Source organism: Nelumbo lutea, chromosome 3 (assembly GCF_056320005.1).
Source record: "Nelumbo lutea isolate HS-2025 chromosome 3, American lotus-T2T, whole genome shotgun sequence".
NCBI classification, from domain to species: Eukaryota; Viridiplantae; Streptophyta; class Magnoliopsida; order Proteales; family Nelumbonaceae; genus Nelumbo; species Nelumbo lutea.
The window spans coordinates 177,376-193,290 of NC_142686.1; the positions used below are offsets into that span (position 1 = coordinate 177,376).

Genomic DNA, 15,915 nt, shown 5'->3' on the forward strand with positions numbered 1-15,915 from the left:
ACCTTGGATTGAGTAAAAATTCATAAGCTCGATATAAATTTTGAGAAAAAATGTTTTATAAAAATAAATATTTATAAATAAAAAGTATTTTTATTTGATATTTAAAAAATTAAAATTTATAATATTCGAGCCGGTTCGCGAGTCTCATGAGCTGAGCTCTAGTAGGCTTGAGCTTGGCTTGTTTTATAGTCGAGCCAATGAATTGGGCTCGAGCTCGGCTCGTTGCCACCCCTATCATTGGGGTTGCTTTATCTTTAGACTATGTTTGGTTTGAAAAAAAAGATAACGAAAAGAAGGGAAAGATAGGGGAACCTTTCCCTTCAAACCAAACACAACATTATGTTAAAGCGTTTCCCTATTTATCAAAAAAATTGGGGATGGATTTGATTTAACTTTAAAAATATCAAAGACTCCTACCTTAAATATATTTGGCAAAGCCTGCATTGTCCAACTAATTATAGATGAGTTCGGATTTTCTTTAGGGCAAATTTCTTAAATACTATTACTGTTTACCTAATTGACTAAGTATACTTATTGTTTGACTATTGTCTAATTTCAAAAAATTACCATCGGCGTTAAATATTAATGAAATGAATAAAATGACAGTTCTACCCTTACGTTAAATCATTTAAAAGCAATTATCTATTCTCTCTCTTCACCTTTTCCGCACATAGTGTAATGTCAACGAAGCCATATTTGTCGCCGCTGCAACCTTTGAAAGAAGTGGTCATCACCAATGGAAACCAACCGATACCACTCGAGCTACCGGTGCATCGAAATTTTGTTGACGTCAACCCGATCTACATGAACCAAAAGAGTGAATGAGTGTTGCAGACCAGATGATGGTGGAAATGCTGCTGGTTTGGTGTCAAACTAGCTCGAGGCAGAATATTTTGAAATTCAAAGAAGAAAAATAGCACCGCCAACAAAACTTGGATCAGAATATTTTGACCCCCTCCTCACACCTCCTCCATCAAGCTCCCTCTCATGGTTTACTTCCATGGTGATTGGTGGCTTCATCCTCCGCAACACAACTTCCACAATTTATCACCATGGTTTACTTCCATTCAATTTCCTACCTTGATCGCTTCCATCGAGCACCATCTCGCTCCCGAAAAGCCCCCTCCCAACGACTTATGAGGATGCAATCAAAATGTTGCACTGGGTTAGGAAACACGCTCCACATAGCATCGTTAGACGTTGAAATGCATTTCAAAATATGGAGCGTACCTTTCTACAAAAATCAATTTCTTTCTATACCTGCCAAATCCATATTCACATTTTTTATTTTTGCCATTTTGTGTTCTTCAAACAAAAGAGAGAATTACAGAGTGTCGGTCCTGTTCATCTTCTTCAAGCTTGTGACACCAAGCAGAGCCGGCGGTGAGCCTTAATGGAGGTCGTCAAATCGAAGCCGGTAGTGAACCTCAAGAAATCTTTGGCTGTTTTGTGCTCCAAGTCCGAAATAGGTAATGAGTGAATGAAAAAAATTCGAGGTGGTTGGCAGCGGAGGTGGAATCGTTGAGAGGCTTCTGATGTGACCGGAGAATCGTTGAGAGGAACCGGGTTGTTGATGCTTGATGAAAGTTGGGAAGATTCGTTCGAGTAGGGTTTTTGAGGGGCTTACGGGGTTTGGAGATTTAAAGAAGCATCGGCAACATTACCGCGGGATCGGTCGACAAGGAGTCGGGAATCGAGGAATCAGCACTGCTAAGCTTAATGGAAGTTGTAGAAGCCTCGACTTGGCACTGAGAAAGGCAACTCCGTCGGCAATCTCAGCATTCTAGCGCCAACACCAACACCCCTTGAAAGAAGTAACTATATTGCTGAAGAGCCATTGATTTGGTTGCTGGAGAATTCCGCTTATCTGGTGACAGAGGCAGTCAAAGGAAGATAGATGGAAGAGAGAGAAGTCAAAGGAAGAAGGGATGCCTGTCAAGACGAAGGGGGCGAAGGCAACATTGGGTTTTTCAAACACCACATGATCACCTGTATACGGTTTTGAGGAAATATTGATGATGCTAATGGCAAGGGTAAAACTAGCTAATGGCAAAGGTAAAACTAGTTAATTGTCCGAAATGATAAGGGATAGAGTTAGACGATAGTCAAACAGCAAGGGTATAGTTAGTTCATTAAAGGATAGTTTAAGAAATATATCATTTTTTTTATCACAAAGCGCTCCTCCTACCGTACTTTATTATTGATGGTAGATGTTTCAAATACACGGTGAGATATGCTGTGAGGTCGGTGTGAAGATCAAATCCCAAAATCCCAATTCCTGCCGGCTAATGATAAGTCTACAATAATTCAACCCTCAGACCCGGGAAACAGGGGCTAATAGCCTTCCAGGGTAGTTCTCGCTTTCAAGTTAAAAATATTTTGGTAAACAGAAGCTTTCTCGCTCAAACACGATATACTTTTTTCTTTCTCCTTGATCTTTCCTTTCACCGCCATTCTGCCTGCAAGCATCTAACATCCTTCTAGTCAGGCCCACCTAGAAACTTGCTCATTTGTGATTTCTGCCTCCGACTCCGATCACCGAAAGGTGCCCATAGACGTCGGCTTGAATCACAGCCTATCCAAAAATTAGCATTGCTTTCTTGTAACCTCTTCATGTGGCCAAAGCCAAAACGCCTTGCTCTCTGGTTCTTGTTATTAGCGTCTGCAGCTGCACTGGCTGCGACCTTCACCGCCACTGCTAGGGCAGATGGTATAAATAAGTCAGCAGTAGGAGAACTATTTTGGGCAACGGCAAAAGAGGAGGATGATTTGTGGAGAAAGGCGGCAGCTGACGAATCGGCGATTGCGGGGAACGACGAGGGCAAAAAAAATGACAATAATGATGGCGATCATGACCTCGAATTCGATGGTGGTTTCTCTTCTCTGGATAGCATGTTGCAGTGGGCCATAGGTAATGTTTACCCATCCAGTCCCCTTTAATACTTCGTTCATGCTGGTTGCATTTGGATTGCCTTTTGGAAACTTAAACGTTTATGTTTACTTGAAAAAAAGGACAAATGTCTACATGTTTGTTATTGTGGAGTACACCGAGAATTGAATGATTTTAGTAAGAGGAGAATATGGACATTTCGTGCTTTACGGCAAGCAAATACTATTTCCTTTTTTTTATTAATCTTTTTTTTTTCTTGAGTGGAAACACAATTTACTTGGGTTTCACTTTGCACATAAGCCATATTGTTGGGTACGACTTTACATCAGACATTGCCTTGTATTATTTGGACAGTCTACAAGGCTAACTAACGGATCTAGTTATCGTGCCCCTCACATTGTCTTAATTAAGATGATAGATAACGAAGAATTACTTCTAGCCACTCGCAAGGAATATTAGCATTATCAAGTATTTCCCATGCTGCAATGCTATATCCAATAATACCAAGAATAGAAGCACAATACAGGGAGAAAAAACGGGTGTTCGACAATATGTGTGCATGTGAGTACGTTTTTTTTTCCTGATGTGACATATCCATACATGCTGGCATCAACCTTTTGGAGGATCATGCCTGAATCAGTCCAATAAAATGATTATCGTGATATCGTCTATTGCAAAGTGTTCAGTTATGTTTTGTTTATAAATGCAGGTAGTATCTGTTACGGATGGACAGTAAGGTTTCAGGTGCTTCAACTTGACATGAAAGTTGGTCAATCATTTCTGAATCCACTTTTAATAAGTGAAGGAAAAAAATTGGGTGGGTGGGGGGTTAAGTGACCATATTTGGAGTAAATTATGCTAGACATTATAACAAAATAAAAGTTGTTCAAGGTCAGAGGATAAGAAATATTTAGCAATGCTTTGATTACAGTAACAAAATAATGGCAGCTTAAATTCAAAATCTCAAATACCAAGCAGCAAAAACTATGACTCCTGCATACCCTACAATTAACCAATCCTGTCTCTTGCTTCATCTTACCGTTTTCTCAGAAAACACATTTTGTGCTTCTGCTACTTGTTCCTCAAAGGAGAAAAAGAAAAAAATCAGCATTTACTCTGGTCTTGGTAGGTGAGAATCATTTTTTTAGAGCGGAGTTGTTGCATCCTTCTTCAGGGCCTTGCATTCATGTACTCTCTGGATTTTGAGGGAGTTCAGCCTGAGAGGATTTAGGCAGATGTTAGATTAGGTGTATGATAGTTTTTATGGTCACTAGAATTAGTATTTTCCCATACATCTTGGTCATGTTGCATTATAAAAAAAGGGTCCTATTGCAATGGTCCTGGTCATCAATCTCAGATAGATTTGCAAATTTCTTGCTATAAATATAAAAATAGTGTTTCACATAAATAGGTTCCACAAAGGCTTGCTTGTATTCGACACTACTTTAGTAGTTAGTTGCTAGTGAACTGTAGCTGAGATTTTCTTAGTATAATTTGGCACGTGAATGTAGGTCATTCTGATCCAATGAAGATGAAAGAAACAGCACAGGATGTTCAACGTCTATCTCCCAATGAGCTAAAGAAGCGCCAATTGGAAATAAAGGTTAGAGTTTTGTGGTGTTTATGTTTCAAGGTTCTTTGATGAGTAGTAGTGCAATTTTATTAAAACAATAACTGTTTATGTTTCAAGGTTAAACAACTTGTTTCTTCAATTCTGCTTGATAATTTAGTAGTCGAGTTACTGCAAACCAATTATAATTGGGTAACATAGACAGGGGTGGCAATTTATCATCCAACCTATGCAACCCATCGTCTTACAGGCCACCCTAACACACCAGTTTTTTTTTGGTAGTAAATAAAAAAGAAAATTTATTAACACAAACCAAACTCAACCTTATCATTACAGATATTAAAACTATCCATAACTCCCACCCAATTCAAGTAAATCCCAAAAGTTTACTCCAAATGGTTCTCTTGAGACATCTCTGGATTCTGGAAGAATTAACTCCCAATCTGTCAGCTTTGAACCAATTGAAGTAAATCCCAAAAGTTTACTCCAAACAGTTCTCTCGAGACATCTCTGAATTCTGGAAGAATTAACACCCAATCGTTGAGCAAATCTTCATCCTGTTATTTTCTTTTCCTCCAAAGGTCCTATTTATTTTTTTTAACAGAGCTTTCCCAGCAAACAACAAAAGGAGCACGACTCCAGAAAATTTTAGCTTTTTTACTTCCTTGTAAAGTTGGCTAGTATGTGAAAGTTTCTCTAGGCGAACTTGGGACCAACATAGCCAAATTAAAGAGATGAAGGAAATAGTTTCAATTTATCTCTTCTTAAGGATAGATTCCCGAACCTATATTCTCTTTCTTCGAAAATGTTTCAATTTATCTATTCTTTTCGTGTTTCTAGGGATTCTTGGGATCTAGGACTAAGGAGAGGTATGAGGGACTCAGAAGTGGGTTTGGAAGATGCTCTTTTTTCTCTTCTAAGCTCAGTTTTTCTAGACCACTCTTCTCCTGATAGTAGAATTTGGACTGAAACTTCTATAGGTAGTTTTTCTTGTTTTTCATTTTTCAATGCTATGGTCCCTCCTTTTAACCCGGTTACCTCCTTTCCTATTAAAGAAGTATGGAGCGCTCCAGTACCCCCCAAAAGTAAGGGCTTTTTGTTGGGAAGTGGTTCTCCAAAAAATAAATACCTTCGAAGTGCTTCAAAGAAAGAGACCAAATTGGTTATTGTCCCCTCATGTCTGTAGCCTTTGCTTGAGGAATGGTGAGACAGTGAATCACATATTAATTTCTTTTCCTTTTAGTGCTCTAATTTGGGATTAGTTCTCCTCTCTCTTTGATTGTAGGTGGACTCCCCCCCACAAGCATAGCAGAATTATTTGACCCTATTTTTTTCCAACAACCAAAGAAGAAAGGAAGGGTGATGTGGAGAACAACAATGGCAACTAACTTTGGGCAGTGTGGGAAGAGAGAAATAATAGGATTTTCCAAGGGAAAGAAAAATCAGTTTCTGTAGTTATTGAAGGAATCACCATTAAGGCAGTACATTGGTTGAAAACTCTTGACTTGTTCAAGGATGTCTCCATAGATGATTTGACTAGAGGCTGGAGTATTTTAGCAAGGGATCACCATCAAGGCAGTAGGCTCTCCTCCAGGGGCTCAGATTGGCCAAGCAATTGGGTGCACAAGTTTATTGGTCTAGGAGGTTAGCAAATGCTTTAGCTGACAACCTAGCAAAGCAAGGGGTGAATCTGGAGGTCTTGTTTTGGGAAGTGTTGTAAGTTGTTTTTTTTTGTTTAGGGGCCACCTTTCACTTTAGAAGGTGACGATTGTTCTGGTTTTATCTAATGAAAGTTACTGTTTCATATCCTAAAAAATTGTCCCAAACAAAATGTGGGAATTTGCACTTGTAACATAGGTGAAGCACGTTCTCTTCCTTAAATTCGCAAAGTGCACACCTGATAGCAGGTTGCAATCCTTTTCTCTTAACGTGATTCTGCGTGAGAATGCTATCCAAAGGCATTGGCCATGCAAAATCCTCCACTCTTGGAGGGACATGATTGCCCCAAATACCACCTTTCAACCTGATTTTTTTGACCAAGTCTTGTTAAAGTGATTTTATTATGAATCTGGCATTCTATTGAAGCCCAAACAGCCCAAGGAGAAGTTATTTTGAGCCCAGTAGCAGGTGCAAAGCACGCTCCCATCGCTCATCACTTCACTAGAAGACAAAAAGGCTAGCTTGCCACATCTATAGATCCTCTATCAGAGTAGTTACATTGCCACATGAAGACATTTTCCCCATGATTGCATTGGAAGGCCCTAATCGTGTAATAAGTGGAGTCGGTGAATGAATACCTATTTTCCCTCCCTTTCTTTGTTCTCTCATTCCCACCCTTGTTCTTTCATCATCTATCCATTTTAGGAGGTTAAGCCACCCTCGAAGGGGCTTCCGTTGTGAGAGGTTCTCATCATTTTGGTATTAAAGCTCCAGAGTGCAAGATTTCACAGGCCCATTCTGCAATAGTCGATGACAGGGTCGACCAAATTGAGGTTGGACTTCATTAGGTGGTCTCTGAGCTAAAGGAATTCAGGGCATTGGTTTCTGACATCACCTTGCAACAACAAACCAAAGAATTTGGTCGCAAGGTAGGAGAGGCGAAAGTATCCGCTTACAATGGCCCAAGGATGGGAGGACATCCCACCAGGAAGGTTACTAAGATTGGTTTTCCCAACTATTCCGGTGGGGATCCCATTCCCTGGATTTTTAGAGCAGAAATATACTAGGAGTACCATGAAGCTCTAGGCCACCATGTGTCTCCATTGTCTTGATCCATCTAGAGGGGGACACAATTCTTTGGTTCCAGTGGTTTCGCCAAAATCACCTACAAGTCACTTGGTCGGAGTTTACTGAAGCATTGTGCATACATTTTGGGCCGACGATGTTCAAAGGCTATGATGAACTCCTCGCCGGACTAAAGTAGATAGGAATTGTTAAGGAATACTAGCTAGAGTTTGAGCGGTTGGTGACAGGGATGCACACTTGGCCAGAGTAGGCCTTGGTGGGGTGTTTTGTAGGAGGCCTTCGAGACAATATTCACTTGGAAGTGAAGGCACTCCAACTGGCGATGGCCATGGCTGCGGTGGGAATGGCTCATTTGCAGGAGGAGAGGATAGATAGCCTCCATCGGACCAATAAGTAGCTCAGACCAATTCTAAAGATTTCACCTCGGTTTGACCAACAATCATCGAAGCCTACAGTAGACCCATTAAAGCCCATAATGCCATGGCCCACAATGCCCTTCAAGCACTTGTCATGGGTTGAAATGCAAGCCCAACGCGATAAAGGCTTGTGTTATAATTGCAATGGCAAATTTGGGTCGGGCCATGAATGCAAGGCCCAACGAGTATTTCTTTTACAACTAGAGGAGGAGGTGGATGACTCAGGCCCAAATAACTCAGCTGAATGTGAATTAACACCAGATGGGTCAGAACCTGAGAAAGCTGGGATTTCTTTACATGCCCTAATGGGCCTCAATTTTCTTCAATCCATGCATGTAGAAGGAAAATTTTTGGGTTGGATTGTGCTGATCTTAATCAATGGTGGCTCTACTCTAAATTTTATCACCTGTCTTCTGGCTAATTAGCTAGGTATGCCTGCTCAACATATTACTCCTTTTTCTATTCATGTGGCAAATGGAAGTCATCTATCATGTAATAGTGTATGTAAGAAGGAGAAGCTTCTCATATAAGGCCATAATTTCTGGGTGGATCTCCACCCATTGGACTTTTCTAGAGACGATGTTATCTTGGGGTTCATTGATTACGTAGTTTGGGCACTGCACTCGGTGATTAGGCCCAAATGACAATGGATTTCTATTTAGATGGTTGATCTTGTCATTTGCAAGGACTGTGTTACACTGGTTTGGACAGCAAGGACTGTTCACACCCACCACAGCCCAACAAGAAGCCTTACAGTCGTTGCTTGGTCAGCTTACTGATGTATTTAAGGAGCCGACTCCAGTTACCCCCTTCCTGAGCCCGTGATCACCAAATACCCCTCTAACCAGGCTCTAATCCCACAAATGTAAGACCATATAGATATCCTTACTTTCAAAAGTTGGAAATGAGAAGGCAATGAAGGAATTATAAAAAAGGGACATATTCAACCCAATACCGACCCTTCTTTTTTTTTTTTAATCTCCAGTGCTCTTGGTTAAGAAGAAGGATGGTAGTTGGTGATTTTGTGTAGACTACCATGCCTTAAAGCAAATTACCGTGAAGGACATGTTTCCTATACCTCTCATTGATGAATTGCTTGACGAGTTAGGTGTGGCATGGGTGTTCTCCAAGTTAGACTTGTGCTCCAGGTACCATCAAATCTGGGTCCACGAGGCTGATATACACAAAACGGCCTTTGGGATCCATGATGGCCATTATGAATTCTTGGTTATGCCTTTTGGGCTCACAAACACCCCCTCTACCTCCCAGGCAATCATGAATGACATTTTCAGACCATTCTTAAGGCGATTTATTTTGGTATTTTTTGACAACATTCTTGTGTATAGCAGGGATTGGGACACCCATCTGGAACATCTGAAACTCGCACTCGCCACTTTGAGAAGGTATTAGCTGCATGCCAAGCTATCAAAATGCTCTTTCAGGCAAGGTCAATTTCAATACCTTGGGCACGTAGTTTCAGTGGGTAAGGTCATGGCAGACCCAGAGAAGGTGACGGCCATTCAAAATTGGCCAAATCCTCTTTTTGTGAAGTCACTACGGGGATTTCTTGGGCTTACAGGGTATTACCGGCGGTTCATCAAGAGTATGGGCTAATGGCTGCTCCATTAACACATCTATTGAAGAAAGATTCATTTATCTGGAATGATGAAGCCCAACGGGCTTTTGAGGGATTGTAGACAGCGGTTTCTAACCCACCAGTTCTCACTCTTCTGGTTTTTTCTCAGCCCTTTGAATCAGAATGTGATGCTTCAGGTGTTGGGGACTTGGCGTAGGGACATCCTGATGCAAAGGGGGCTGTCTATTGTCTATTTCAGCAAGGCTCTCTCACCTACTCACTGAAATCAGTCCACATATGTCAAAGAAATGATGGCGGTAGTGATGGCAGTGCAAAAAGCGGCAAGCCTATCTCTTGGGATGTCGGTTCATTATTAGATCTGACCAGCAAAGCTTGAAATATATAGCAGAACAGCGAGTACACACTCCGGAGCAGCACAAGTGGCTTAGTAAACTAATGGCCTTTGACTATCTCATAGGGTATAAACCTGGGCCTGCTAACAAGGTGGATGACGCTCTATCGAGAGTGGAAGGGTTAGCCCAGCTGACCTATTCACAGCCCAGTTTTCCTTCATTTGAAGCTATCTGCCAAGAAGCAGGTCTGACCCACAATTGCAAATCATTAGAGAGAGATGGCTTCAAGAACCTTGACCCTTCACAAGTTGCTGGTTACCAGGTGGTGGGGCCGGATCTTTTCTTCAATGGTCAGTTTGTGGTAGCCCAAAACTCGGCCCACAAAACTGAACTCTTGAGACTTTCATGATTCAGTCCTGGGAGGACACTCAGGGGTGCTACAAACCTTAAAACAGCTTGGCAGCCATTATTATTGGGTGTGAATGTGTGAGGATGTTCTGTTACATGTGTTAGAGTGCCAAATTTGCCAACAGCAGAAGTATTCATCATAATCTCCAGTGGGCCTACTGCAACCTCTCAGGATTCCCGAACAGGTGTGGGAAGATCTTTCCATGGATTTCATCATGGGCATTCCCCATTCTGCAGGAAAGACTGCTATCATGGTAGTGGTAGATCATCTCACCAAGTACAGCCATTTTTCAGCGTTACCCCACCCTTATACAGCAGCTATGGTGACTGAAACCTTCATCAGGGATGTGGCCAAATTGCATGGGACTCCTAGGTCTATCGTCTTGGACCAGGACCCTACTTTCTTGAGCTCATTTTGGAAGGAATACTTCCGCTTGCAAGGAACCCAACTTCACCCCTCCACTAGGTATCACCCACAGACCGATGGGTAGACTAAAGATCTCAACCGTTGTTTGGAGGTCTATCTTCAGTGTTTTGCAAGACATAAGCCCAGGTAGTGGGCCCACTGGCTACCATGGGTGGAGTATTGGTATAACTCAACCCATCAATTAGCCGTAGGTATGACACCTTTTAAGTCTCTTTATGGAAGAGACCCCTCTTCCATACTGCCCCACAGATATGGGTCTTCCAAAGTTGTAGAGGTGGAAATTCAGTTGATTGCAAGGGATGAAACTATCACTGCCAACTGGAATTCCAGGTTGGCGATTTTGTTTACCTCAAGCTCCAACCTTATCATCAGGTCTCAGTGGTAAGGAGGGCTTGACACAAGCTTGCGCCAAGGTACTTAGAGCCCTTTAAGGTCCTGGAAAGAGTGGGCCCTATTGCTTATTGTCTGGAACTCCCAGCCATGTTGAAGCTGCACCCAGTGTTTCATATTTCACTCCTTAAGGAGGCAGTGGGAACCCAGACTACAGTCTCTCCCACCTTGCCTCAGTTCATTGAAGAAGGGGACCTTGACACCAAGCCTGATTAGAATTGTGGACTTCCGTTGGATCTGCGGAGGAAGTCAAGTCATACTTGAAGCCAAGTTATAGTGGGCTGGGCTTCCACCAAAGGATGCCACCTCGGAGCCCTACCTTTGATTACATGAGCGGTTTCCCAACCTGGACCTTGAGGGGAAGGTCAATGTTAAGGGGGAGGAATTGTTGAAACCCAAACAGCCCAAGGAGAGGTTATTTCGAGCTCAGTGGAGTCAGTGAATGAATGCCTATTTTCTCTCCCTCTCTCTGTTCTCTCCTTTTTTTTGATAGATCTCTGCTCTTTCCTTATTCCTCACCCCTGTTCTTTCATCATCTAATCATTTCAGGAGGTTAAGCCACCGTTGAAGGGGCTTCCATGGTGAGCGGTTCTCATCACATTCCCTCCTTTCACAATCTCTCATCAGATTTGTCTGCATTAATATTTGCTTTTTATAGCTTGGACAACAGTTGAATGCATTTCTCCACCCTCTCTATCCAGCAATGTTTTTCTAAATTTTGTCCACACCAACCTTGTCTTGTTTCATAACACTGTGTGATAATTTTTTTTGATAATAAAATAAAATAAAATTTTGTTAAAAGAAAAAATAGCTACATCATATCCAGGTGTTAAGGCAACACCTGACTTTAGTGAGAAATACAATAGAACCTTTTAACTACACATCATGACAAGCTGTCCAAATTTTCATTTAAAAATTAAAAAACTTCCCTTAGTTTTTTCCCCAAGGTCCCCACTAGTAACTTATCTAAACTCTGGTAATACAAGGACCCAAACTGCAACAGGTTTGCTAACAGCTGTCACCATCCTTTCCAGCTTACAAGCTTTGTCTTTAAAAATCCATCTTTTTTTTTTCCATTCAACTTAAAGTCCAGGGCAGACTTCTCAAAGTTTTCCCACCCCCAACCACTCATCCTCCCAAAAGCGAATAGTGCCTGCCCTCACCTTCCCTGTTGTAAGGTTAACCATTAAAGAGTGAAAATTCATAATGCCCTTCCAAACACCCACTCCATAAGAAGTAGATACCTACCTAGAGTCCCACCAGAATTAAAAAACCTAAACTTGCACTCCACGACCCTGCTCAAAAGAGCTTCTCTCTCTATCCCTTATCTCCAACCCCCATACCTAAATCCCTGTCCTTCTTATCCCTGCATAGCCAATCCCATTTGACCAAGTGAAGCCTTCTTGATAATATTTTCTTAGACCCTACTAAGGTGGACTCTAGAATCTGGACCCCCACCCCCATTGGCTCATTCTCCTGTGCCTCTTTCTTCAAAGTTTTAAGCCAGTCCACCAGTCCTGTAGTCCTTCCTTTCCCTGTTAATGAGGTTTGGTGCAGGCCAATTCCTCCTAGGGTTGGTAGTTTTTGCTGGGAAACCTATCTGGAAAGATTCAACACTGGTGATCTGCTCCAACAAAAGAGATCCAATACTTGTTTGTCACTTCACTGGTGTGTTCTCTTCAAAGCTGATGGGGAGACTGGTTTTCATCTATTGGTGTCTTGCCAATTTGCAAAGTCCATTTGGGAGTGGGCTTTCTCCCTCTTTGGGTGTAGTTGGAACCCTCCATCAGACTTGCAAAGTCTCTTTTCCCCTTCTTTTTTCGGGTGGCGAATGAAAAGGTGAAGGACTCTGTGGAGAGGACTGAGGGCTGTGGTGTGCTGGTCCTTATGGGAAGAAAGAAACTCCAGTATTTTCTCTGAAGTAAAGAGAGGTGCTGAAGAAAAGTGCTTTAATCCATATAAGGGTTGTACAGTGGTTGAAATCCTTAGAGCTATTCATAGACTACATAGTAGCTGACATGTTGAGGAAGTGGGGTGGGATTGCTAACTGTACCCAGAGAAAAATAGTAATGAGTGTGTCTTGGACCCCCCACCTGCTGGATTCCTAAAACTAAACTTTGATGGGAGTAGTAGAGGGAATCCTTGACACTCAGGGATTGGGGGTATTTTCAGGGATGAGAATGGGGTTGTTTCTGCCTTGTTCTCAGGCCCAATTGGAGTGGGCGACTCCCTTAGAGCCGAGATCTATGCAGTTATGGAAGGAGTTCAGAAAGCTAGGGAGATGAATATCAGAAAACTCATAATTGAAGGGGACTCGGAGGTGGTGGTTGGGTGGTTGAATAAAGACAACAATGGCTTATGGAATTACAACAATGTGAGGAGGAAATTCAGGCCGCTGGCTTGAGAGATGGAAGTTAAGATTAGCTGGGTTTAAAGATCAGCTAATTCTTTTGCTGGTGGGTTAGCTAAACAAGGGGTGGAGAGGGAGTCAATGTTTTAGGCTCAGGTGTAATTTTAATTTTTCTCTTTCTTCTTTTCCTTTCTTGGGGGCTCAAGCTGTAATTGGAAGATGAGAAAGTTTGTCTTCCTCTTTGTAATTATTCTTATGATTAATTAATGAATTTGTTATTGATAAAAAAAAGTGAACCCTTCACTTCCACTTTGAAATCCCTCTGAATCCTTTCTATCTCCTCCACCACTGATGCTGGAATCTTAAGAAGGGACAGATAGTAAATAGGGAGATTGGAAAGCAGTACCTCCCCTTCCACGCTGCCAACTTTTGGTCAATCCTAGCCAGCACTGGCCTCCAAGTTGAAGGAGCTGAAGCTTTTGTGCCAATCAAGAGACCCAAGTAGTAAATAGGGAGATTGGAAAGCAGTACCTCCCCTTCCACGCTGCCAACTTTTGGTCAATCCTAGCCAGCACTGGCCTCCAAGTTGAAGGAGCTGAAGCTTTTGTGCCAATCAAGAGACCCAAGTAGTTATATGGGAATTTCCCCATCAAATAACCAAACACCTTTGCACACTCTTCTAGCAAAGAGTTAGGCAGGTTCCCTGCACTTATCAATACACTTTTCTTTGAATTTATTCTCATCTCAGCCAACATCTCATAGCTCTTTAGAATTGCTCTTAGATTCAGCAGTTGGTCCACTGAGGCATCCACAACCTGTTTTGCGTGGTAGATTAGAAATGTGTTGGGTTTTCCATCGTGTCCATTCTGGTGGTTGGGTTAGGTTGCCGATGCACATGTGATTCCCAAGTTCCCTCCCCCCCCTCCCTCCCCCTCTCTCTCTCTCTCTACCCCCTCCATGTTAATCAATTAATCAAAGTTGGGATAAATTTTTTGGAAAACAAGAGTAACGGAATCAGTTTGTCTTCCTGTAGTGAGAATGGGCTGAATGGGCCTTAGTATTCTTTATTTCTTTCAAGTAGTGTTTAAAGTTATGTTTGTTGGTTATGGGCCTTTTTTTTTCTTTAATTATTTCTTTAGTGCTGGCCGCCCCATTAAGGGCATCCAAGTAATTGTACTTAATCTTAGAATTAAGTTAATAAAAGTGATGAAAGGGGGCTAGAGAGAGAAGTTCGAATTCTTCTTTTCTATCTTTCCTTCTTTTCTTCTTCCACAACTTATTGCTGGAACTTCTTCCTTCTTCTTTCTCTTTCTCTCTTCTTTTCTTGCATTATCTGAATTACTGCTCTCACTTCCGACTTTTTTCTTTTCTTTGCCCATACACAGTGTGTATGGAGAATTGATCGGTTGATCAATCAGCTACTTATGCAGCTCAATTAGGAGGGTTTTTTGGGGGATTTTTCATCCTTAGTTGAAGCCCAAGGTAGGTTCTTAGAGACTTTTCCCGAAAACCCTAACTAAATGGAGAAATCTTGTCACAAGTTGTAGAGACAGTTTGAACCAAGCGCTTGGGGATCAGAGGTAAGTCTTTTGATTTCTATTGGGGGCGGTTTTGGTTGGATTGAGTTTTGGAACCTCTAGAAGGGGCGGTTGAAGTTTCTTTCTTTCTCCTCATCCTGTTGGGTCCTGTGAAACCCTAATTTTGGGGGGTTAAAGTCCTGTTCTTTGCTTAGAACAATAAATCTATCCTAGTAAAATCCTAATTTGATTTTCATTTGCATCCATTTACTCAATAGAGCAAACTAGAGGAGAGACCAAATATTCCACATATTTTGAGTTTGGACATGGGGGTTAGTGGAGAATCTTTTTGGGGCTGTGACTACTGTGAAGTTAGATGGGGCCAATTATTTAGCCTGGTCTCAATCTATTAAGATACATGCATGTAGTAGAGGAAAATGGGGTTACATTACCAAGAGCAAGAAGAAACCGAAGGAGGATAATCCTACCTATGAAAGGTGAATGCAGGAGAACTATACAAATATACAGTAGTGGGTTGGTTAGTGAATTCTATGCAACCACACATTAGTTAGCATTACTTGTGAATGGAAACTGCAGAAAAGTGTGGGATAGTGTCACTGAGACCTATTCCCAAAAGCTTAATGTTGCTCGGGCCTACAAATTGAAGCATGATGTGAATAGTTTAAGACAGGGGGAGAAGCCCTTAGCCGTCTACAATTCTATGCTGAAATCTCTTTGGCAAGAGATTGATCCAATGGAGACTATTGTTTGGGGTTGCAAAAAGGATGCAAAAACATATAGGAAATTGGTGGAGAGAAGCCGGGTCTTTGAGTTCCTCACTGGACTCAACTCAACTCAGAGTATGATATTGTGAGGTAGAATGTTTTAGCAAAGGATGAGGCGACTTTGTCTCAGGTGTATGCTATGGTGAGTAGTGAGGAGAGTAGAAGACAAGTTCAGTCTGTTGAGCCGCATGTTGATCACTATGCCAATACTGGGATGAAGTTGAAGGTTAACATTGGTAAGAAAAATGTTATCTGTGAATACTGTAAGAAGTCTAAACACACTAAAGACACATGGTGGAAGCTGCATCCAGAGCTCATTCTTGCTAGACTAAAGAAAGAAAATGGTGGAAAAAGGTTTGAAACTGGAAAGGTGGAAATGCAAATGTAGCCACCTCTTCACAAGGTGAACAAGGACAGGGTGGAGAGAAGTCAGTGGGAGAACAACTTGCAACTGCCAAGGCTGAATATGAGAAGTATGGCCGAATCAT

At 41.8% G+C, this 15,915-nt stretch overlaps 1 protein-coding gene across 1 annotated transcript in view; it reads left to right on the forward strand.

The window, feature by feature from the left end:
• Positions 1 to 689: 689 nt before the first annotated feature.
• The window catches only part of LOC148862233 (ARM repeat superfamily protein), a 47,523-nt gene continuing 32,297 nt past the window's right edge, over positions 690 to 15,915 (forward strand). Inside the window, exons 1-2 of the mRNA XM_088977112.1 lie at positions 690 to 2,911; positions 4,402 to 4,493. Coding sequence (XP_088833238.1) covers positions 2,614 to 2,911; positions 4,402 to 4,493 — 390 coding nt within the window. The 5' untranslated portion in view covers positions 690 to 2,613. The remainder of the gene's footprint in view (positions 2,912 to 4,401; positions 4,494 to 15,915) is intronic.